At 43.8% G+C, this 22703-nt stretch overlaps 1 protein-coding gene across 1 annotated transcript in view; it reads left to right on the forward strand.

Moving 5' to 3' along the window:
- Positions 1–22703, forward strand: part of Oseg2 (intraflagellar transport protein Oseg2) — a 120789-nt gene that overhangs the window by 20743 nt on the left and 77343 nt on the right. The window contains exons 7-12 of the mRNA XM_045765703.2: positions 3231–3398; positions 3696–3847; positions 6427–6631; positions 13790–13905; positions 15906–16084; positions 19883–20026. Coding sequence (XP_045621659.1) covers positions 3231–3398; positions 3696–3847; positions 6427–6631; positions 13790–13905; positions 15906–16084; positions 19883–20026 — 964 coding nt within the window. The remainder of the gene's footprint in view (positions 1–3230; positions 3399–3695; positions 3848–6426; positions 6632–13789; positions 13906–15905; positions 16085–19882; positions 20027–22703) is intronic.

Below are 22703 nucleotides of genomic sequence, written 5' to 3' on the forward strand. Positions count from 1 at the left end.
AAGTGAGGATTATTCATCCAAGTAGTCACCGAGACAGTGCGTTGGAGGTGGCTGTCATCAACTATGATTCACCAAAGTGTAAACAGTTGTACAGTGTTGTATTTTGCTTACCCATTATTTCCAGGGAGAAATGGTTGAAGGATGATAAAAAGGTGTCAAAGGAAGCATGTGGTGTCAGTGGTGGAAGCTGTCAGGGGAGGTAGGTGGTGTTAATGGTATCAAGGAAGTCAGGTTGTGTCAATGGTGGAAGTTGTCATGAGGCATGTGGTGTCAGTTGTCAGGGTAGGCAGATAGTGATAGTGGTGACCAAACCACACACTACAATGTGAAGGGACGACGACGTTTCGGTCCATCCTGGACCATTCTCAAGTCGATTGTGTAGACTTGAGAATGGTCCAGGAAGGACCGAAACGTCGTCGTCGTCCCTTCACTTTCTAGTGTGTGGTCTGGTCAACATATTTCAGCCACGTTATTGTGACTCATCATCTGCATAGTGATAGTGGTGTCAGGGAAGGCAGGTGGTGTCAATGGTGAAGTTGTCAATAGAAGTAGGTTGTGTTAGTAGGGAGTGTCAGGGAAGGAAGGGTGGGTGGTGTCAGTGGGTGAGTCAAGATGCCTCCACCAGGTCTGGCATGAGTGATCAGCTGATTGTGCAACGTGGCTGGTGCTGTTGCTACCTCAATACTAAACTCACTTGTGGCTTTTCACAAAATTAGCTGAGACAATTTTACCATTTCAGTTGCTTGTAGCACATTGCTCTATCATATTCCATAGCCAAAATAAGAATTCATAATAAATGGGGATGTCAATGGTGAGGGGATGTATTAGAGTAAGGAGGCTGCTAGCCTATACACAGTCAACATTTGTACTCATTAATAATGTACAGTATGTACTTATATGTACATGTGCTTTACTTTGTGTATTCCTTATTCATATTAATAAACTTTATTTAATTTTCTTATTTGCTGGATGTATCTGAGTATGTAATTGTTGATATGAAACAATCTATATTCCATGATATTGAAGCCTGCCTTGAGAATAGGAATGGGTGGGCTCATAAACACTCAAACTAGCTGTGTATGCCTGACTTGGCCTCAGACCTGGTTTGGCCCAAAGCCTGGTCTGGCCCAAGGCCTGCCAGTCTGGCCGCCACCCCCGCCCCCTCCTCTACTGCCGACATGTTACAACCCCCCCCCTACCCCACCCCCTCTTCCTCTTGCACTTGACTACCAGCAACCGGCCACAACCCCTCCCCTGACCACCAGCGGTGCACCAACCACCCCCTTCTCTAGTCAGTTCGTTGAGTAAATTGTGATTTTGCTTGATTGGATTCAATAATGCTCATAAATGTAGCATTTTATACCAAATTGTTTGCAAGTGATTGTTGTATCAAATGGCTTAGTGAAAATGATGAATTCGTAACAAATGAATTTTTTCTGAATATTTATATCGAGACATAAAGTTGGCTTACGGAAATCCTGGTATTACATCATATATGCGGCCAACAATAATAGTCACATTGTTATGATTTTGATATGGAATTGTTCACCAATGATTGCTGTATCATGTGCCATGTTAAAAATGATAAATACTTAATAAATAGATTTTGTGTGATTTTTGCTTTGTTGATAGTGGATATAGAACCCCTGTTCTTTTCACATGGAGGGGAGGGACAGCCTGTGCCAGACAGGTAGAACTAATTCCGTGGTGGAACGAATCGGCCTTGCCGCATATAAATTGTTCACGTGAGTACACACTGTATATAAGAAAATAATAAACTATATCATCAAATTTGCAGATGGCACAAAGATCTATCGTAAAATGTTTAGTGAAATGAACTGAGGTTACAAAAAGTAATCTACATGAATTCCACAATTACAGTAGTCAGAAGACTGCCAAATGCTTTTCACTATTGAAAATTTAAAGACGTTGCAGATGATGAGTCACAATAACGTGACTGAAGATATGATGACCAAACCACACATCAGAAAATGGAGAAATAATGATGTTTTGGTCCATCCTGGAGTATAATCAAGTCATGTAATGGAAAGAGGAAGGGACAAACAAATAAATAGGGTAGGAGAGTGAGATGGAAGGTGAGGAGCAAGTAAGAAAAAGAAGGTAAGAGTAATACGTAGAAATAGTCTAAGCTACTCTATCCCTTTGAGATGTATTTCTTTGTCTCAATAAACATACTTGACCTTTAACTTGAACCAGCATTTGACATCTATGAAAGGTAAGAATTTGAACTTTCTTATACCTTACCTTTCATCCTATTCTTACTTTTTATATTATTCTCACCTCCTTCTTTCTCTTACTTTCTCCACACCTTTCATCTTACTTTCCTACCTTATTTATTTGTATCCCTGTCTTTTTATTACATGGTTTGATGATGGCCCACGATGGACCAAAGTATCATCATTTCTCCATTTTCTAATGTGTGGTTTGGTCATCATTGAAGGAAATTGTGTATGGCAAAACAATACACATCATAACTACCATATCAACAACACAACCATACAGAATATTGATAAAGAATAGGACCTAGGAGTTACGATCCACCTGTCATTAGACGTTCAGCAAGTATGAGCTGCAGTGAAAAAATGCCAACTGAACTAATCAAACAAACCTTTGACTTCACAGAAAAGAAAGGGTTATTCAGCTGTATAAATCAATGAGATTCATTGAGACTTCACCTTCAAAAGAACATAACTGCCTTAGAAAAAAATGAAAAATGCAGAGCAATGAAAATCATCCCACAACCAAGTTGATTCTCATTCCAGGAATGGCTGAAGGCCTCAGAGCTAACACAAGAGTACAGTATCTACAAACCAGACACAACAAGGATGATTTCAGCGAGTTTTTAAAATATAGAACAAATTACATGATATTTATCCATATTACTACTATGAAAGGTCCAATATTACTCACAGATTATCTGCCTCTACTTGTCTAATTCTTGATTTTTCATGCTCATACCACACCAGCATTTGACATCCATACATAATGATAGACATTACCACTCTTTAGTACAACCTGTTGTATTCTTCCCTCCACAGCTTTCATTGCACTAACCACTTTGTCCCTGACTCACTCTACTCTGAACTTCACCTGAACAACTTCCTCTTTACTTTATCTCATGTCCCAGAGATATTAACTGATCAACCACTTGTTGTGCACTCTATGGAAATTTCACATAGCTTTTTCTTTATTTTTGTCCATCATTTCAGATTGCGTATCTTTGACTACAATACATCTCGAGGTATGTGGGACGAAAAAACCTCATGTGAGTTTGAAGGTTTCTACACAATCACTGCCTTAGCATGGAAACGAGACGGGTCTAGACTGGTTTGTGGAACATTATGTGGTGCAGTTGAGCTCTTTGATTCTGTGCTGCGGTAAGACTATTATTAATATTGTATTACTCATATTTTTCAACTCAACAGCATGTTGGTTTTACGTATTCTGCTGAAAACAATAGAGATTGTCCTTGATTTGATTCTTCAGGTGTAGTAACTACAGGGAATTTTTCTTCCCTGCACAAGTGTGTGTTGTGTATATATGCAGTGTATGTGCATACACATGAACTTTTGTTCTTAATCATTATCATCCATATTGTGCTTCTGAAACAAAAAACTTTGTGTACTTAACACATTTTTAATAATATTTTTTTAATAGAGGTTTTTGTTTCTCAGACGATCTGTGTGGAAAAATAAGTGGGAGATGACTTATGTTGGACCATCACAAGTATTGGTTAAGCCTTTGGCTGGATCAGGCCCTTTTGGCAGCCGAGGAGTTATCCTCAGGTCACAGTATGGTTTTGAAATCCATGATGTTCGTATTATGGGTAAGTGTACAGTATATCTTTACTATGACAAAGGGTTTCATACTACATGTATATATAATTTTAATGTTGCAATACACCCCCTATACTATTAAGTTGGGATTTGACACATAGGACACCTTTGAGGGTGGTAACAATTGACTTTTTTCTAATGCCATTAACAATTTGACTGAATGTGACTGCAAGCCAATGCAAATAATCAGTTACCAGAAATTAAATCTTGTCAAACCAACCTTTGAATTTTTTCAACACTGTGTATTCTCAATTGCTTGTTAACTGCCACATCTCTCTCCTGATTTGTGCCCATTTCAATAATTCCTTAAGTCCAAGTACTGTATGTATAGAAAATAATATTGGAACATGTCAGTAACATAATTACTAAGACCTATGAAGTTGCTACTACCAAAACAACATTCAGTATGTATTGGGAAGTTTTTGTCATAAGGTCATTAACACCTTGGTGTGGAATACATTACCTAAAAAGGTATTAAAGGCTCGCTCCACTCTTTCATAGTGGATTTCTGTGGGGAGCCCTGTCGGCTCCCTTGAGATATTGGGCTAATAGACCAGGGCAATAATCAGTCGAGTTCTGGTGTGCTGGTTAGGTGTACCTGAAGTATACTGGGGCTGCATGCACTTAGGGCAGCCTTCCCTGGTGTGTTCATGAACCGTTTCCTTAGAGGTCATTGCTGCTCAGCTATTACCCTGCCCTTAGGGCCAACTGGGGCTTTTGTGGCCCTTGTCTGGCCTTGGGTAGGAAGCAGCATTGTTGCTGATTAGGGCATCAAGGTGTTGTGCAGCTTGCCTACCTACAGCAGTAGCCAGTTTTTGTTTTCCATGGTGACGTACTTTTGCAGGGGTTTTCTTTTACTTTTTGTTTTGTGTGCCTGGTGGGGGTCTGCCTGCAGTAGCTATAGGTTCAGTTCTGATATTTTGGTGGCCCTCTGCTAGGCCCCAGTGATTGTACACATCGCACGGTTTTCAGTGTTGTGATCTTATCCCTTGTTAGCTTTGGGTCTAATTGGTTAGCAACACCTTGCCCGGGCTTCCAGTAGCAGTCAGCCTTGGAAAAACCCTGTCGGGATTCGTTGGACCTATTGATGTATCTTCTGAGTTCCAGCTCACCTCATGCAGGTTTGAAGGTTGCTGTATACCCTTGTCTCAAGGTGACAGTCACCACTTTTGCCACCATCATGCTGCCTTTTGCGTCAACGACACCTTTGACCCGTCGTCATGCGAGTCGTGTTCTCTGCTTGTTCTCCAGGACTATTCTGATGACATTACTGTTCGGGTACAGGCAGCATCCGCGTTAAATATTCATTTTAATTTACTGCAATGCTCTAGGTTGGTTGCCCACCCGGATGCCCCGAGGCTGCTCCGTTTCGGTTATAGGGACCCGCAATTGCAGGCGTTAGTCGCTTCAACTTTGGTTCATTTCGTGTTTCATGATCCTTTCCCTGTTGTTCACCCTGCTCCCCCCTATCCCTCCCTGCTTCTGGCTCCTAAACATCAGATTGTTTCGGAGTCGGGGCAGAGTTTAGTTGGTAATGAGACTCGGGCTGCCTGTTCGGGTTGGAGACAGAGGCATTCAAGCCGGTTCCTCCTGCCAAGGTTTCTGGGTCCTACCAGCAGGCCCACTTTTTTTCAGCCTTTCCCCTGGACTCTGCCTTTTATTCAGGGGTAGAGGGTATGGAGGACTGCTCTGCCCCGGGTCCCGAGTTGGGGATCCCGGGGCTGGGGAGGAGTTGACCAGGGGGGCTTGGGCCCCCTTTGACCCCACTTGGGTGCTAGTATCCTCTTCATGGGGCTTGTTGTTGCAGGGGGGGAGGGGTTTTCTTACCCTTTCCTATATGAGTATGAACCCAGCACTTCCCCAGGTTCGGTTCCGGGTTCCTTTGGCTACTTCTTTCCGGAGGTTTTCTGCTTCACGGATCTCCCTGTCATAGGTTTGGGAGGCGCTTGCTGAGTACCTCCTGCGAGACCCGGATTCTACCTCTGTGATGGATCCGTCCTTGTTCGAGTTTAGTTCTTCCCTATATTGGGTGTTTTTGGAGGTTCCGGAGTCTTCCTGGCTGGCAGACTGCCCGTTCTTTTTGTTGGGAGTGTGGCATGGGTTTTGTCGGATATGCACTCTCGAATGGCGAGAAGCTTCTAACGTTCTGCAGGTTTTCCTGGGGGAGTGAGTTTGAGCGCCTTAACCCATTAACTGCACAAAACTCACATAGTGATGGAAGACAGAAAAGAAAGATTAAAATACTCTACTACACAGTAACTGTAATAAGGTTTTAAGAGATTATTAGGAATGGTTAAAAGGTAAAGGATGAGGATTCTGGGAGAAAGTCAATTGAGGACTGTATATGAAATGCAAAGTTATTTTACAAACTGGTTAATAGTCATTGAAAGTGAGAGAGAAATGGTGAAAGATATATGGGATACTGTGTTGACAAATGTGCATGTTACTAATAGATGTAGTGAATATTTTATGAACCTCATCCTTATTGGTATTGAGGTGAGGTGATTGTAGTCATAATGATAAATCTCTGTCAGATATAATGATATAAATATTTCCTACTCCATATCAGGCAAGGATCGCTACCTGATTGCCCGTACCAGTGAAACCTTGTTGCTGGGAGACCTACACAGGAATTTGCTGAGTGAAGTTCATTGGGCAGTGGAACCAGGAACAGAGAAATTTTATTTTGACAATGAGAATGTTTGTATGATCTTCAATGCTGGTGAGCTTTCACTGGTGGAATATGGCAATAATGACTTGCTTGGATCAGTTAGGTAATTGAGTTAACCATTAACAATTATATTTTCTTTAAAACTCAAATAATTTAGGTATTAGTGTTATGACTACAATATATGCTATTACATCCTCAGTTCCTTGCAAGATCTCTTTACAGATTTGTATGTTTACTCGGTATTTTCTCATTTTTTATGTTGCGTTTCTTTTATCGATTAGGGAGGCCTATGAAGAGTATAGTGCTCTGTCTTGCACTCTTCTCAAACCAGCAGCACCAATCATGTTCACAGTTGCAGTTAGGGACTGGGAAGCTTGTACATGAAAACAAAGCAACAAAATCATTAGAGGAAGGGGAAGTAAAGGACAAAGAAAGAGGGAACATTTCCTGAAAATTGTATATACGAACATGGATGGAGTGAGATTTTTTATTTTATTTTATTTTATTTGTTTATATATATATACAAGAGTTCTTACATTTTTGTGTATGTGTTCTTGTACATGTATGAGATAAAAAATATTGGAGCCAAAAGATATAATTCAGATTAAGGTCCCATATATTGTAGCATTAATAGGGACAAAACTTAAACAAAATATTTTAAACACAGGTTGTATTCCCAAGGGGCTACTCAGTTTGGAGATGTGACAGAAAAACTAGGAAGGGTATTCAGCCTAGTTGTGATTGTAGGGGTTGAGCTCTGCTCTTTCGGCCCGTCTATCAACTGTCAATTAAGCTGTTACTAACTACAGTACTATTTTTTTTCCCTACACCACACACACACACATCCAGGAAGCAGCCCATGACAGCTGACTAACTCCCAGGTACCTATTTACTACTAGGTAACAGGAGCATCAGGGTGAAAGAAACTGTCCATTATTTCACGCCGGCGCTAGGAATTGAACCCGGGAACCACACGATCACGCGTCCAGCGTGCTATCCAGTCAGCCACCGGCGCCCCAACATATTTACACCCTCTATATACACTGCACCCTCCACATAGAGTAATTACCTAAGTGTAGTTACAGAATGAGAGCTACGCTCGTGGTGTCCCGTCTTCCCAGGACTCTTTGTCATATAACGCTTTGAAACTACTGACGGTCTTGGCCTCCACCACCTTCTCACCTAACTTGTTCCAACCGTCTACCACTCTGTTTGCGAAAGTGAATTTTCTTATATTTCTTCGGCATCTGTGTTTAGCTAGTTTAAATCTATGACCTCTTGTTCTTGAAGTTCCAGGTCTCAGGAAATCTTCCCTGTCGATTTTATCAATTCCTGTTACTATTTTGTACGTAGTGATCATATCACCTCTTTTTCTTGTCTTCTAGTTTTGGCATATTTAATGCCTCTAACCTCTCCTCGTAGCTCTTGCCCTTCAGTTCTGGGAGCCACTTAGTAGCATGTCTTTGCACCTTTTCCAGTTTGTTGCTGTCCTTCTTAAGATATGGGCACCACACAACAGCTGCATATTCTAGCTTTGGCCTAACAAAAGTCATGAACAATTTCTTTAGTATATCGCCATCCATGTATTTAAATGCAATTCTGAAGTTAGGAAACATAGCATAGGCTCCTCGCACAATATTCTTTATGTGGTCCTCAGGTGATAGTTTTCTATCTAGAACCACCCCTAGATCTCTTTCTTTATCAGAATTCTTTAAAGATTTCTCACATAATATATAGGTTGTGTGGGGTCTATGTTCTCCTATTCCACATTCCATAACATGGCATTATTAACATTAAATTCCATTTGCCAAGTGATGCTCTATATACTTATTTTGTCCAGGTCATCTTGAAGGGCATGACAATCATCTAAGTTTCTTATCCTTCCTATTATCTTAGCATCATCAGCAAACATGTTCATATAATTCTGTATACCAACTGGTAGATCATTTATGTAAACAATAAACATCACTGGTGCAAGAACTGAACACTGGAGTGGAGGTGTAGCTGTGCTAGTGAAAGAACACCTGAAGGTAAGAAAGTTAATAATCGACAATTAATGAGAAGTGGACATAATGGCATTGCAGGTTTAGAATCGGGATGATAACTGATAATCTTAAATATGTACACCCTCTTCCTGTCCGGCCCGTTGTTGTTGTGAGGGGGCTTGGTGGGCGGCTGCCAGGGTGTGATGCTCCATGGGTCAGTCCTCTGTCCTTTTGGGGCCTTATGCTCCTGCTGCTGTCTTCTCCAATTGTGCCGGATCTCTCTTCCTTTTCCTTGTGTTTCATTTTTCTCCCCCTCCCCCCTCTTCTCCTTCCTGATTGTAATTTCACGCTGACCTTTTGCCAGTTTTAATTATTCTTTTGGACTTCTGTTTTAACGCCCAGGTGTTTGAGGAGGCATACTCTCTCACCCGCAGAACTGTGGTACCCAACATCATGAGCGAGGGGACGCTTTTATTGTCAATCCTTCTTTCGTCACTGAACCCGATCTCAACGGACTGACGGTTCTTAAGGTGGCATTTGTGGGGAGTATACTCACGACGCACCCCTGGGAGGCCCCGGCAAGACCAGAAACATGTCTCATTGTTGGGTGTCCTGTCCTCTAATTGGGGCTCTGTGGTGGGTATGGGGACACATTCGTGAATGAAAGTCTTCCCTCTCGTTTTTATGCCAATAACTCCAGTTCCTCTAATGACTTCTCAGGCTCATGGGGTGGGCGACCAGGCCCCCGAGTCGGACTGTGTTGGAAGACCGGGCTCTGTAGCCCCTGCTACATTGGGCCCAGACCTAGCTCCTCCTCCTGACCCTCCTGACTACTCCCCTCGGCTCCTCCTCCCTCCTCTGTGGTTGGGTTGAGCCCTAAGCCCTCAGCGGTGACCACCTCGTCTCCTGGCCCAGTTCAGTCTCTCATTGTAACTACTGCACCTTTTAACCCCTCGCTCTCTCTCTGGGGGTTCTCAACGCCATCCCTGCCACGGCCGCACTCGCACGATCCCTTCCCAAACTAATACATACCAAGCCTTGTTTGGTCCTGTCCTGGAACTAAAACTTGAAGAGGAACCAAAACTTTTAAGAAAATCAGTACAAGCCATAAAGAGGATTTGAACCTATGTGCTGGGCACTCCCAGGCAAAAGCTCTAGACCATGACATGGTCAAAATCATTGCAACCTGGGATACAACTAAATCCTCTAGGGTTCCTGAGGTGTCCGCTGAAGCCTAATCAATACCTAATTCCTAGAATACAAGTTTTTCTGGGGAGGGGGGCACTTTTGAGCACCTCAATGTGTGCCGTTACTCCAGTTGTACGCTCAGGTTCCTACCCTATCCGCTGCCTTGGTTGATTGCGGGCATCTGGCATCGGTCCTGTGCTTCTTTTCCCTTCTCGAACTGTCTTCTGACTGGCTTGAGGAGGATGTAGGGGCACTGATTGCCAGGCCATGGTCTGGGCCTTTGGCCTCAGCTGCTAGGGCGTCGGCGGCATTGCTGCATTTTGTGCGGTTCACATCAGGGGCGTGCCCAACGTTCTGGCAGACAGCCTGTTGCGGTTCATTCCCCTGTCCACGGAATGGTCGGTCAATACCGACTCCTTCGGAAAGGACTCCTTTGCCAGACGTTCGGGTCCCTGGAGGTGGACCTATTCACATTGGCGTGGTCGAGGTGTCTCCTAATGTATGTGGTATCCTTCCCCGACTGCAAAACCATCGCAGTCAATGCTTTTCGGCAGGACTGGTTGAGGTGGCGTTCCTGTACCTCTTACCCCTGGTCCAGCTGTTGCTTCGGGTTCTAGCTTAGCTGGAGTCCTATCAGGGGAGGATTTCAAGTGCTGCTTGGTTGGTGTCTGGACCCAGGACATTTTCCATTACACTGTTACCTACGCGCTTCGTGTTCTGTGTCCGGGGATGCACTTTGGGTTGATCTGATATCCCTCGTTCTCTATTCAAGGGCTTGGGTTTCTCACTTTGTCCGCAGGGTTATTAAGTCTAGCCAGCCTGCGTTATACCCTCATGCCCATGATGTTCGGAAGTTTGCGACTCTTGCTGCTGTATTTGGAGACATGTCTTGGGCTGACATTCAGGCACTGGGGTTTTGGAGGTCGAACAGGGTCCTGACCTGTGCATTATTTCATGAATGTTCCTGGCCCTCAGCGGTCTTGTGTGGTCTTGGGCCGTCAGTTGCAGCCAGTTGTCTCTTCCTCGTCATGAGACATGGTGCTGCCGCCTCCCGGGTAAGTCCCCCCTTTTACTTATCTTTGGGTAGCTAGCTCCAGGGAGCCGATGGGGCTCCCCCTTCAGAAAATCGCATTGAATGTAATGAAACGCCATTTTCTGGGTGAGCAACTGAAGCTCCCTGGCACATCTCTAGAGAGTAATTCATCAGTACTGGAGTTGCATGCGCTTAGGGCCACCTACCCTAAGCGCCCTGTAAGTATTGCCCTTGCATCTTGGGGTTATCGTCCACAGGGCATTTGAGAACCACTCCCAGTAAGGGTCTTTTGCCGCTCAGGCAATTGCCTGTCCATTGGGGCCAACTGGGGTTATGCCGCTTTTTTCTGTGGGGAGCCCCTACGGCTCCCTGGAGCTTATCGGGCTAATGTATGTTATATTAGACCAGGACATTAGCTAAGGAGTTCAGACCTACCTGGGACCAGCGCCAGAACCTGGCCCCTTCAGAGAGGTTTCAGGGAGCAATGTTGGACAATTAACCCCAACCTCTTGTGGTTGGGGTTTTCCTTATCTGCCATCGACCGGGGTCAGGCACCCAGAAAGGTAGGCATGACAAAATAAACCCCACATGGTAAAAAAACTAAAACAAAAAACCGAAACAGAGAGGTAGAAACTCTCTACAATCCCAAGGAAAATTGCGCCGATTCTCAAGGAGGTGGTCTCTCTCATTTTTGCTTATCACCTTGCATGCCGACAGGCTCTGCTTGCACTCTCCTTGGAATCTGCTTAGGCTCTGGCTCTTAGGTTTCTGTCGACTTTTTGTCCATTGCTGTTTGCGAAGGCGGCTGTCACACAGTTTCTGCAAGCAGCTGTGTCTAGTTGTCCCATGTTAGACTTGTTGGTTTTCCAGGGGTGGGGCCATGATGGGCCTTCCTGGAAGGGTCGTCATCCCATGTCGGACTTGTTGGTTCTCCAGGAGAGGGGGGAGGGGCCATGGTGGGCCTTCCTGGAAGAGTCGTGCCAAGAACCTCTCCATGCGGCTCTTGTCCAGGGAGTGTCCAGCGTCCTGGCGGATGGCCTGTCTTGCTTCATTTTCCTGTCCATGGAATGGACGGTGGACGCCAGTTCCTTCAGTTGGCTCTGATGGATGTATGGACTCCCGGAAGTGGACCTCTTTGCGTTGTTGTCCTGGCATCTTCCTGTGTATGTAGAGCCCTTCCCCGACTGCGATGCCGTCGAGGTAGATGCTTTTTGGCACAAACTGGTCAAGGTGCGATTATCCGTACCTCTTCCCCCTGGTCTAGCTGTTACTTCGGGTCCAGGTTTAATTAGAGACTTACCAGGGGAGAGTAGCCCTGTTGGCTCCTTGGTGGCTGGCCCAGCTTTGTTTTCAGGTGCTGCTTGTTCGGTGTCCGAATTCATGATGTTTTCCGTGGCTCCGCCTCTTTCAGCAGATCACTCCGGCCAGGTACCTGGCTGGTGCGGTCTTCTCCTCCGCTCTTTGTGTCTGGTCTTTCTGACGCGGGTCTATCACCACTTTTATAGTGTTCAGGTGGCTTTATTGATGGTGTCCTACCTGCGAGCATCATCTCACGACAATATGAAGTTTCCTGGTGCTCTTTCTGCCATTTTCTCTCTTTTCGTAGGTTATACTTTATTTTGGATAGGATTGTCTTGTTCTTTCTTTCTTAGCTTTTTCAGGATCATCATTTGATGCCTAATATTGTCTCCTCGTATCGTGCAGTGCTGGCAGAGCCTCTACTCTGCCAGCGGTGAAGGAGCAGAGCAGAAATAATGGTGGATGTTACTTTCGCTCCGTTCAGTTAGTTTTCTTGTGCTTTGTTTTACCTCCGTCCTGCCCATGCACTGCCTGGGCCGTCCTGGTCCTTGGACAGGGTGCTCCCCTTTCTTTCATCTCCTTGGTTTGTGGTGGCCCCTTTGGTACAAAATTGTTTTTCCAAGGCTCTTTTCCTGTTGGCATTGGCTTCTGGGGGACGGGTCGGGAAGCTTCATGCTCTCCTCTGGCGCAGAGGGTTCTGCTCTTTGGGTCATGGCGGCAGATTTGTTCGTTTGCAGCCGCCGACTTCTTTTCTGGCAGTGAATTAGTCGGCGGCTTTCTGGGAGGGGTCCTTGATTTATTGGTTCTTGGTGCATCATGGGTTGTGTCCAGTTACGGCTCTTCGCCGTTACCTGCACGCCACGGCCTCTGTGGCCAGGGATGGGTTGGGTTGGCCCGGTTACTCTTGTTCTCTGTTCCAGGGCTCGGGTCTCTCAGGTCGTCCTCAGAGTTATTCCGTCCAGCCAACTTGTGGTCTATCCTCGTGCCCATGACGTTCGTAAGTTTGTTGCTTTGGCTGCCGTCTTTGATAACTTGCCCTGGGCTGACATTCAGGCACATGGGATTTTGGAGGTCAAACAAGGTCCTGGCCGTGCGTTACTTAGTCAACATTCTTGACCCTAGTCGGTCGTGTGTCGCTTTGGGTCGCAGATTGCAGCCAGTTGTCTTAACTTCAAGTTGAGATGCGTGTGGCAGTTGCCTCCTGGATAAGTCCTCCTTTCCACTTTTCTTTGTTTAAGTGGCTCAGGGAAGCCATTGGGATCCCAGCAGAAAACCTAGCCCTCTCTCTCTGAGGAGGGGGGGTGGCCAAGTTCTGGCTCGTGGTCCCCAGTAGGCAAGAACTCCAATCAGATTGACTGATGCCACAGTCTAATACATACATATCAGCCCGGTAAGCTCTGGAGAGTCTCTGGGGATTACTCAGAAAATAGCGTTTCATTACATTCAGTGCTGGTTTTATCACATGCATAATACTACATACAGTATTTAGTACAGGTACTTGTGTATATACACACACAAATCACAATAGTGTGATGCATCAAATAAACAAATCCACAAGGGCTGTGATGAGGGTTCGAACCCTGACGCTCATCCCACACGAAGGTTCGAACCCTCATCATGGCCCTTGTGGATTTGTTCACTTATATATATCTTTGTTTTGAGTATTTTATTAATATGCAAATCTCACTTTTAGCACATACCTTCCAATCTGCAACCATTTACATGTAGAAGCATTAATTACCCTTGTTATCCTCAGGACCGAGTTCATGAACCCCCACCTTACCAGTGTTCGACTGAATGAACGCCGCCAACGAGGCATAGACGACAACAAGAAGATGGCTTATTTATTAGATCTGAAAACAATATGTATTGGTTGGTATATTTTGTATTTGTATTCCTGCTTCCTTCATCCCTTATGGGGGGTTTATTATATGACAATGGCTACTGTATTTTAAAATTATTTGCTTAATAACTTTGAGTTTGTCTCTGTTTATTTGTGCACAATTTATTATTATGAGTAGAATTATAAAGAAATCTGCTATTTTATTTTATTTTTTAATTTTACAGTTTAATATTTCTACAAAAAATTATTTGAATGCCTTGTGATTTATTCTAATACAGTACTGTACTTTATTGCATTATGAGAATACTCTCGCTCTTTGCCACTGGTGTTCCCTATACACTGAACTCTTAATTTAATCAGGTTACCTTTCTCCAACCCTCTTAACTACTGCACTGCTCTGCATTAACCCCTAAGCTGCTCTGGGCTGTTTGGCTTTCAACACCCACAGTCGCAACATTAAAAAATAAAAAAAATTATTTTGTCTTATAAAAGTGTTCATTTGTGTTCCCTGATCACGGGAAAAGTAATAAAAAATCGTAAGTGGCATATTTTGGGCGCAATAGGGCAGGGAAGTCGGGCAAAAAAGAGGCGTTGACAGAGCAACGGAGCTTCATGCTTTCCTCCAGCGCAGGGGTTACTGCTCGTGTGGTCCTGGTGGTAGGTTTCTTCGGTTGCAGCCGTCTCTTTTTTTTTTTTCTGGCAAAGAATGAGACTGCTGCTTTCCAGAGGGGTCCTTGGGTTGTTGATGCTTGGTGTTGATCAGGCAGGGAGTGCATCATGTGTTGTGTCTGGTTGCGGCTCTTCGCTGTTACCTGCGTGCCACGGCCTCGGTGGCCTGGGACGCGCTTTGGATTCACCCGGTTTCCCTTCTTCCCTGTTCCAGGGGTTTGGGTCTCCCAGGTCGTCCATAAGATTGATCGGTCCAGCCAGCCTGCGGTATATCCTCATGCCCATGACGTTCGTAAGTTTGCTGCGCTGGCTGCCGTCTTTGGTAACATATCTTGGGCTGACATTCGGGCACGGGTTTTTGGAGGTCGAACAGGGTCCTAGCCACTCTACCTTGTCAATGTTCCGGGGCCTAGTCAGGCCTGTGTCTCATTGGGTTGGCGATTGCAGCCAGTTGTCTTGACTTTGCATTGAGGAGCGAAGGGCCGACCGCTTCCCGGGTAAGTACCTCTTGTTTTGTCTTTGGGTAAGTATCACCGGGGAGCCGAATGGGCTCCCCCCAGAAAACCACCGTTGAATGTAATGAAATGCCATATTCTGGGTGAGACCTGGAGGCTCGCCAGCATCCCTCCCTTCCTCCAGTCAGCATTTTTTCCTGGTTTTTGACATCCAGCCTCAGAACTGCAGGGTGGATAGCTGGCGTGGGGGTCTGGGACTCCCGCTTTCCCCTCCCGGGGAGGGGGGGTGTTACCACCATGTTGCTCAGACTGCGACGTGGTGACGCCATGCTCGTTTTCATTTGGGGAGTTCTGGCCACTAGTTCGACTTTCAGTAGCAATATCTTAACTAGAATAGGGGTTTGTTTTGGGGCACTTACCTTTCTGGGTGCCTAACCTGGTCGGTGGCAGAAAAAGAATGCTTCCAACCACACAGGGTTTTTATAGGCCATTGCTCCTCGTGCCTCTCTGAGGAGAGGGCCAAGTTCTGGCTTGTGGTCCCCAGTAGGCCTAGAACTCTATGTGCAATGAATGATCCCAAGGTCTAATACATTAATATCATCCCTGTTAGCTCCAGGGAGCCTCTGGATCTCACCCAGAAAATGGCATTTCATTGCATTCAATGCTGATTTTATTTCAACAAAGTAATTCCTTGAACTCCTCTTTTAGACATTGCCATTTAATTCCTTGATAAGTCCTATAGTGTTGCTAGTGTGGGAAGTGTAACCTAAGACATTTATCCCAGAAGGTATCAGGTATGCCAAATATAGAGTAACCTTTCACTAAAGTTTACAAATACAGTATATGTACAATTTCCCAATTTAATTATTAGATAGATTTAAAATATGCATTATCTTTTTTTCCAGTGGATTTAACTTATGGCCAATCACTGGGACAAATCACTCATGACTCGAGAATTGATTGGTTGGAACTAAACGAAACAGGCTCCCAGCTTTTATTCAGAGATAAGAGGCAAAGACTGATGCTGATAAATGTTGCAACTCTACATAAGACAACAATACTGAATTACTCAACATTTGTTCAGGTTGGTTTTTAAAGTATCATCATTGTCTTGAATGTATGTCAGGGTTATTCAAATTTTTGGTTAAATATATTTTATCTATTAATTGAAAAAAAAAATTCATTTATCAGTTTTAAAAGTTTAAAGTATTCTATTTTAGTGCATTGTCATTTCCCACCAGACTAGTTCTTGAGGTGTGAGGACAGGCTGAAAGAATTAATACTATCACTACAGAAATGGAGGCATGAAAGGAATATAGATAAAACATACAGGTTTCTTAGTCATTAACAAAGTCCATAAAGAAATTTGATAAGAGTTTAATTTGACCCTTTAAACTTATTTATGCATATACAGTTATGTGAGTGTACACAGTTTATTCATAATATTTTGTACCCTCACGATGCATTTATTTTATTTTCTCAGTGTTATGGCAATACTTTCTGTGGAAAGCCCCTTCGGCTCCCCGAAGCTATACCGGGCTGATTTGCATATATTAGACCGTGGCAACAGTCGGTCAATGGAGTTATAAGCCTACCGGGGACCAGAGTCAGAACCTGGCCCCCTCAGATGAGGCACAAGGAGTAATGACTTATAGACACCCCCGTGTAATTGGAAACAGTCTTTTGTTTGCCATCTACCAGATCAGGCACCCAGAAAGGTATTACTGTAATTCCAAAACAAACTACAGCTAGTCAAAAATTGCAAACCGAAAGCTGAATTAACAAGCAGAACTCCCTAATTGAAAACAAGCAAACAAGCATGATGTCACTACAGCCACCGAGCAGCCGTCTCTGCACACCTCCCCCCTCCCCGGGAACGGGAAGGGGGAGAGTCAAAGACCCCTGTGCTGACCATTCCTCCTTAGTTAAGAGGCTGCTGTGCTTGGTGACGGTTGTCGACTCTGGCTCCATACTTTAGAGCAGTGCTGCAGAGTGGTGTTGTTGTTCTGTGTTGGTGGTTTTTGAGTCAGAAGTAACACAAGAGTACTGGGGCTGCATACACCTAAGGCCACCTTCCCTAGTAGGTGCCCTGCAAGTACTGCCCCTGGGGCCTCGGGTTATCTTCCCTGAGCTGTTCGGGAACTGCCTCCATGAGGTTTTGTGGCCGCTCGGTGATTGCCAGCCCTTGGGGTTCAGCTGCGATGGTTCTTACTCCTGCTTGCCCTCGGATAGCAGGTAGTTTCATCACTGGCTGGGGTATGGGGTACTGTGCAGCTGTCTGAATATACACATAGCGACTGGTTCTGTTCACCTAGAGACGACATGCTTTTGTGGGACGTTTTCTTTTATTTTTGTTTTGTTTTTTGCCTGGTGAGGGTCTGCCTGGTATGCTGTAGGACCACTTGTATGATTATGGTGCATCTCCACTAGGTCCCTGTGCTTGCACATGTCGCAGGGGTTCAGCTTTTAGTTTGTTTGCTTGGTAGCTCTGGGATAACCAGTTGGCAGTACCTTGCCTGGGCTTCCCTTAGCAGTCAGCCTAAGGGCCCTGGAAACCCCCCCATTGGGGCTCATTGGTCCAATGGAGGAAACCACTTGAGTCCCACCTCGCTTTGTGTGAGTCGAAAGATTGCTCAGTCCTCCTGTCTCCTTGTACCCTTGGTGACTCACCACCTTTGCCTCTGCCATGCTGCCTGTTGAGTCGATGATAGCTTTGACCCGGAGTCCTGTGAGTAGTGTTCCTTGCTTCATGCTCTCCTCCGGCACGGGGTTTCTGCTTTTACGGTCCTGGTGGTCATTTTGTTCGATTGCAGCCGTCTCCTCCTTTTCTGGTGAAGAATGAGTCTGCTGATTTCCGGAGGGGTCCTTGGGTTGTTGATGCATGGTTGGTTCGGCCGGGGGCGCATCATACTTTGTGTCCGGTTGCGGCTCTTTGCCGTTATTTGTGCGCCATGGCCTACATGACAGGGGACTCGCTTTAGATGAACCTGGTTTTCCTTTTTCCCCTGTTCTAGGGCGCAGGTCTCCCAGGTCGTCTTTAGGATTACTGCAGAAACCCGCTAATTCGGAATCCGCCAATCCAGAAAACACCCTAATCCGGCAAAAATCGTGACCGGATAAAGTTATCTCGCTATTCAGCAAAAATATTCATGGAAGCCAGACTAGTGCATAGTGGGAGGGAGTCACCCTCACTGCTGCTCACTTCCTCCCTCCCTCCCTCCCACATTTACTGCCACCCTCTCTCATGTACTGCCTCCCTCCCTCCCTCTCCCTCCCCAAGAGGTCCTTCTGTAGGTGGCAGTAGATTGCTAGCCAGATATAGCCTGGAGAATTTCCATCTAATACAATAAAGCATTCACTGAAACAAGTATTTTTATAACTTTTTATTATCGTAATAATATTACTAATCAAATTCTGTAACCAAAAATATATATGATCATGTACATCCAGAATTTAAGAAACAAATCTGGCTAGCAGGGTCGAGTGTGATAGGGTTATCGGAGTGAGCCTGTCCCTCCCCCATCACCAACACACCTCCCCAACCCCCCTACATACCATACACTCTCTCTGCTTCAAGGTGACATAGTTCAACTGTCCTTAATTCATAAGTAAAAATATATGTTTAATTAATAAACAGGAAGCAATAAAACATGTTAATGGTTATTAATGTATTGTAATACTGTACACTTAATACTTTCGCGTCCCCAGCAGGCGCGCCACCAACTTAGAGATCGTGTCCCTAGCGTGCAGCCGAGTGTGCGGGCAAGCGCACGGCGACACCGAAATGTATATACATGTTACAGTTTTTTTCAACTTCATTCTCGTGCTACGTCATTCGTTTTGGTATCATGGTGTTCGCAATTAAATTCCCTGCAGGTGTATATGCATATAATGTCCAAAAACCCAGCATGACTCCCCGCAGCAAAGCCTAAAGTTACCCGTAAACGAGCACCAATTGGCACACCGCAACCTAATGTGTATACTCGTTCAGTTTGATAACATCGATTTTCGTGTTACGTCTTTCATTTTAGTATCAAATTGTTTGCAATATAAAGGCGCTTATTTTAAAACTAGTCCCATAATAATAGAGCTATAACTGGAATTTTAACAAATATTTTAATTTTGTATGCTCATCGTCACAAAATTATTTATATCTTACCAGTGTTCTGACTATAAATTTTTGTGTTACATCTTTCATTTTGGTATCAAATTGTTCACAATGTAAAGGCACGCATTTTAAAACTAGTCCCAAAATAATAGTACAATAAATAGAATTTTAACAAATATTTTAAAATTTTGACCAAAAATGTATTTATAATCTTTCAAATGTTTTGACATCAGGTTTCGTGTTACATCTTTCATTTTGGTATCAAATTGTGCGCACTCTAAGAGCGCTTATTTTGAAACTATCCCAAAGTCAATCAAATAAAAAATTAATTTTATACAAATATTTTTGTATTGAACGCGAAGCTCTGTCCACAGCTAGGACTCAAGAGAAAAAAAAGTTGACATCATGCGGCTGTGGTGACATCATGCTTGTTTGCTTGTTTTCGATTGGGAGTTCTGCTTGTTAATTCAGCTTTCGGTTTGCAATATTTTATTAGCTGTAGTTTGTTTTGGAATTCCTACCTTTCTGGGTGCCTGACCCTGGTAGATGGTAGATATAGACTGCTTCCAATTACATGGGGGTATCTATATAAGCCATTACTCTTCGTGTCTCAACTGCCTCTCGTCCCTGGTAGGCCTATAACTCCATCGATTGACTGTTGCCACAGTCTAATATATGCACATCAGCCCGGTATATCTCCGGGAAGCCTCTGGGTCTCGCCCAGAAAATAGCATTTCATTACATTTAAAGCTGGTTTTATGTTCCTTGAGACAGTGGGTGCCTGGTAGTGATGTGGTAGTGGCCCAAAGCCGTGAGCAGTTGTGTGTCTGGTACAACATCGACACCCCCGAACGAGTTACAATATTCCAGATCAAAGGAGAAGTTGTTGATGTTGAAAGAGCTGATGGAAGAACAGAGGTACAGTATTTGAATTTTGTAACAAATATTTTTTAAATGCTGTGATAACTAAGGTATGTTACTGGTTGATTTATAGTATGATTATTTAATATTATTAAAAATATCCAGTAGAGTATCTGCTACTGCAACTCATTGTTTGTTTACTTTTTATTAGTCATTAAATATTCATCTTTTTTTAGTTCCAGTGCATCTTTGCAGCATTACAATGTTTGCAGTTTTGTACCGGGTACTTGGGCTGCAGTCGGTTTTTTCAAAATTGAAAGGCTTTAAAGTTTTAAATTATTTTGCTACTTATTAATACACAAGTTATTCCTGAATTCCAGGGCTTTTTATCCCTGCTCTAAAGGTCTTGTTTCCCAGACTTCCAGTTGGTTTTGTATTTGATGAAGTAAAGTCAGTTACAGGCATGTGCTAGCATTCAGGGTCTTAGCAAATATGTTGCCCTTAGAGCATTATTTTTGGCTGCAGTATTATATTACCTACAAGGAAATTTAATCCAAAGGGATCTAGAGACCAGATTGACTGTTTACTATATATGATGCCACATTGGAAACTTAACACTTTGAGCTGCCCAGCGCATTGTAATTACACTTAGGTAATTACAGTGTGCGCCTCAGCCCACCCCAAGGTGGGCCTGGTGTTTCCTGGGAGCACGCACCCACACTAAAATGTGTATTCTCTTTTCAGTTTTTTTGCGTCAATTTCCGGGTTACATTGTTCATTTTGGTATCAAATTGTTCACAATAGAATTCTCTAAAGAGATATATGCATATAATGTCAAAAAGCCCGGTGTGCTACCCACAGCAAACCCAAAAATCAGCCGAGCATTACCCGTGAGCGAGGAACCACATTAAAATGTGTGTATTCTTTTCAGTTTTCTCGCATCAATTTTCATGGTACAGCGTTCATTTTGGTATCAAATTGTTAGCAATAGAATTCTCTAAAGGGATATATGCATATTTAAATTTTAAATTTTGCCCCAAGGGGCGAGTTTATTGGGCAGCGCCACTCATCCTGTGAGTGGACATACCACCATAGCAGCATGAACAACATTCCCCAATAGGAAGAAAACCCCGCTGGTTTATTAATCCTGTCACTTGTACCCCAGACACAGCTGGGACTTGCTTAACTGTCTCAAGTGAACAGCTCCTCAAACAAGAAGATTAACATCTGTCAACCCTTAAAATCTTAAGTTATCTTGCGGGTGCAAAATGTGGGGAATCTTTTAAGAACAGTATCAATATTTGACAAATAGTGTTTTCCTAACTCAAACAATGTGGGGTTTATTATTCTACACATATTTCTAATGCCTCTCAGGTGTTCACATTTTCTCAGGTAGTGGCCAAGGTGGTGTCCGTCACTCAATTTAATTCTTCAACTCCGCTGCTCATCTATTGTTTCCATTCCGAATCTCCATGGATATTTGTATCCAAGACGGATTCTCGCTATGACTGATTCTCTCCTGCAGCCACCTCCTCTTCGTCCATAATGATTGGGGTTGCCAGCTGCAACCATGTTGTACCATTGTACAGATTTGCTGATTTGTGCTTCTATCCTCCTTTCCTCAGTTACCTTGTCACGGTAATGTTAACAATACCTGACAATACCTCTAATTTGTAGCAGAGTCTTGGGAATTTAATATTCAGTATGGTCTCCTTCAGCGCCTTCAGCTGCCAGCACATCTGCTCATTCATTCCCACATATTCCAACATGGAAGGGGATCCACAAAAACTTGACGACTCTTTCCTGGTTGTACCCTCACAGCTCTCTTAATTTCAGCAACTATCGCAAGATTTTCGGCCCGATTTTTACTTAGGCTTTGTAGCGCTGCTTTTAAATCAGTGCAGATCACTGCACCATTAGTGTTTCATTCAAGGAATCTTAACGCCATAACAATGGCAGTTAGCTTCACTTTCGTTGAAGAAGCATAGTTATCAATACGTGCTTTCTCTTCATTTCTGCATTTGAAAGGCATTATTCCTAATTACAGCGAATGTTGCACCAGCCCTGCCATTGACAGGATTAGATGACCCATCAGTGTAAATTTGATCTAGTTCATCTCAGGCTTCTTTATAAATTTTCCAGAGAAATTTGTGCGTCACTTCGTGTGGTATCATGTTTGATTTTTTCATTGCGAAGATATATACTGTACTGTATATGCATACAAGGTAAAACAAACAGGTGCACTGCCCACCGCAAACCAGAAAATCAGCCGAGCATTACCAGTGAGCGAGCACCCATCCGCACACCCACAACACCCACACTAAAATGTGAATACTCTTTTCAGTTTTGTCACATCAATTTTTTTGCTGCTTCAATCATTTTGTTATCAAATTGTTCGCATCAGAATTCTCCAAAGGGATATATTCATATAAGGTAAAATAAACAGGCGTGCTACCCATAGCAAACCAGAAATTTTGCCAAGCATTACCAATGAGCGAGCACCATCTGCACACTGTCTAAAATCGTCTAAATGAGGGCAGGAATGAAAAAGAAATAAAAAAATTTTCTATAAAGTGATAGGGGTAGGCAGACCATTAAAATGGTACAAAAAGGCAAACCAACAAAATCACTAGAGAAAGGGGTAGTGAAAAATAAGGAGAGGGGGGAACATTTTCCTGAAAATTGCGTACACCAACATAGATGGAGTGAGATCAGAGATACTGGAGTTAAGTGA

Source organism: Procambarus clarkii, chromosome 17, assembly GCF_040958095.1.
Source record: "Procambarus clarkii isolate CNS0578487 chromosome 17, FALCON_Pclarkii_2.0, whole genome shotgun sequence".
NCBI lineage: Eukaryota > Metazoa > Arthropoda > Malacostraca > Decapoda > Cambaridae > Procambarus > Procambarus clarkii.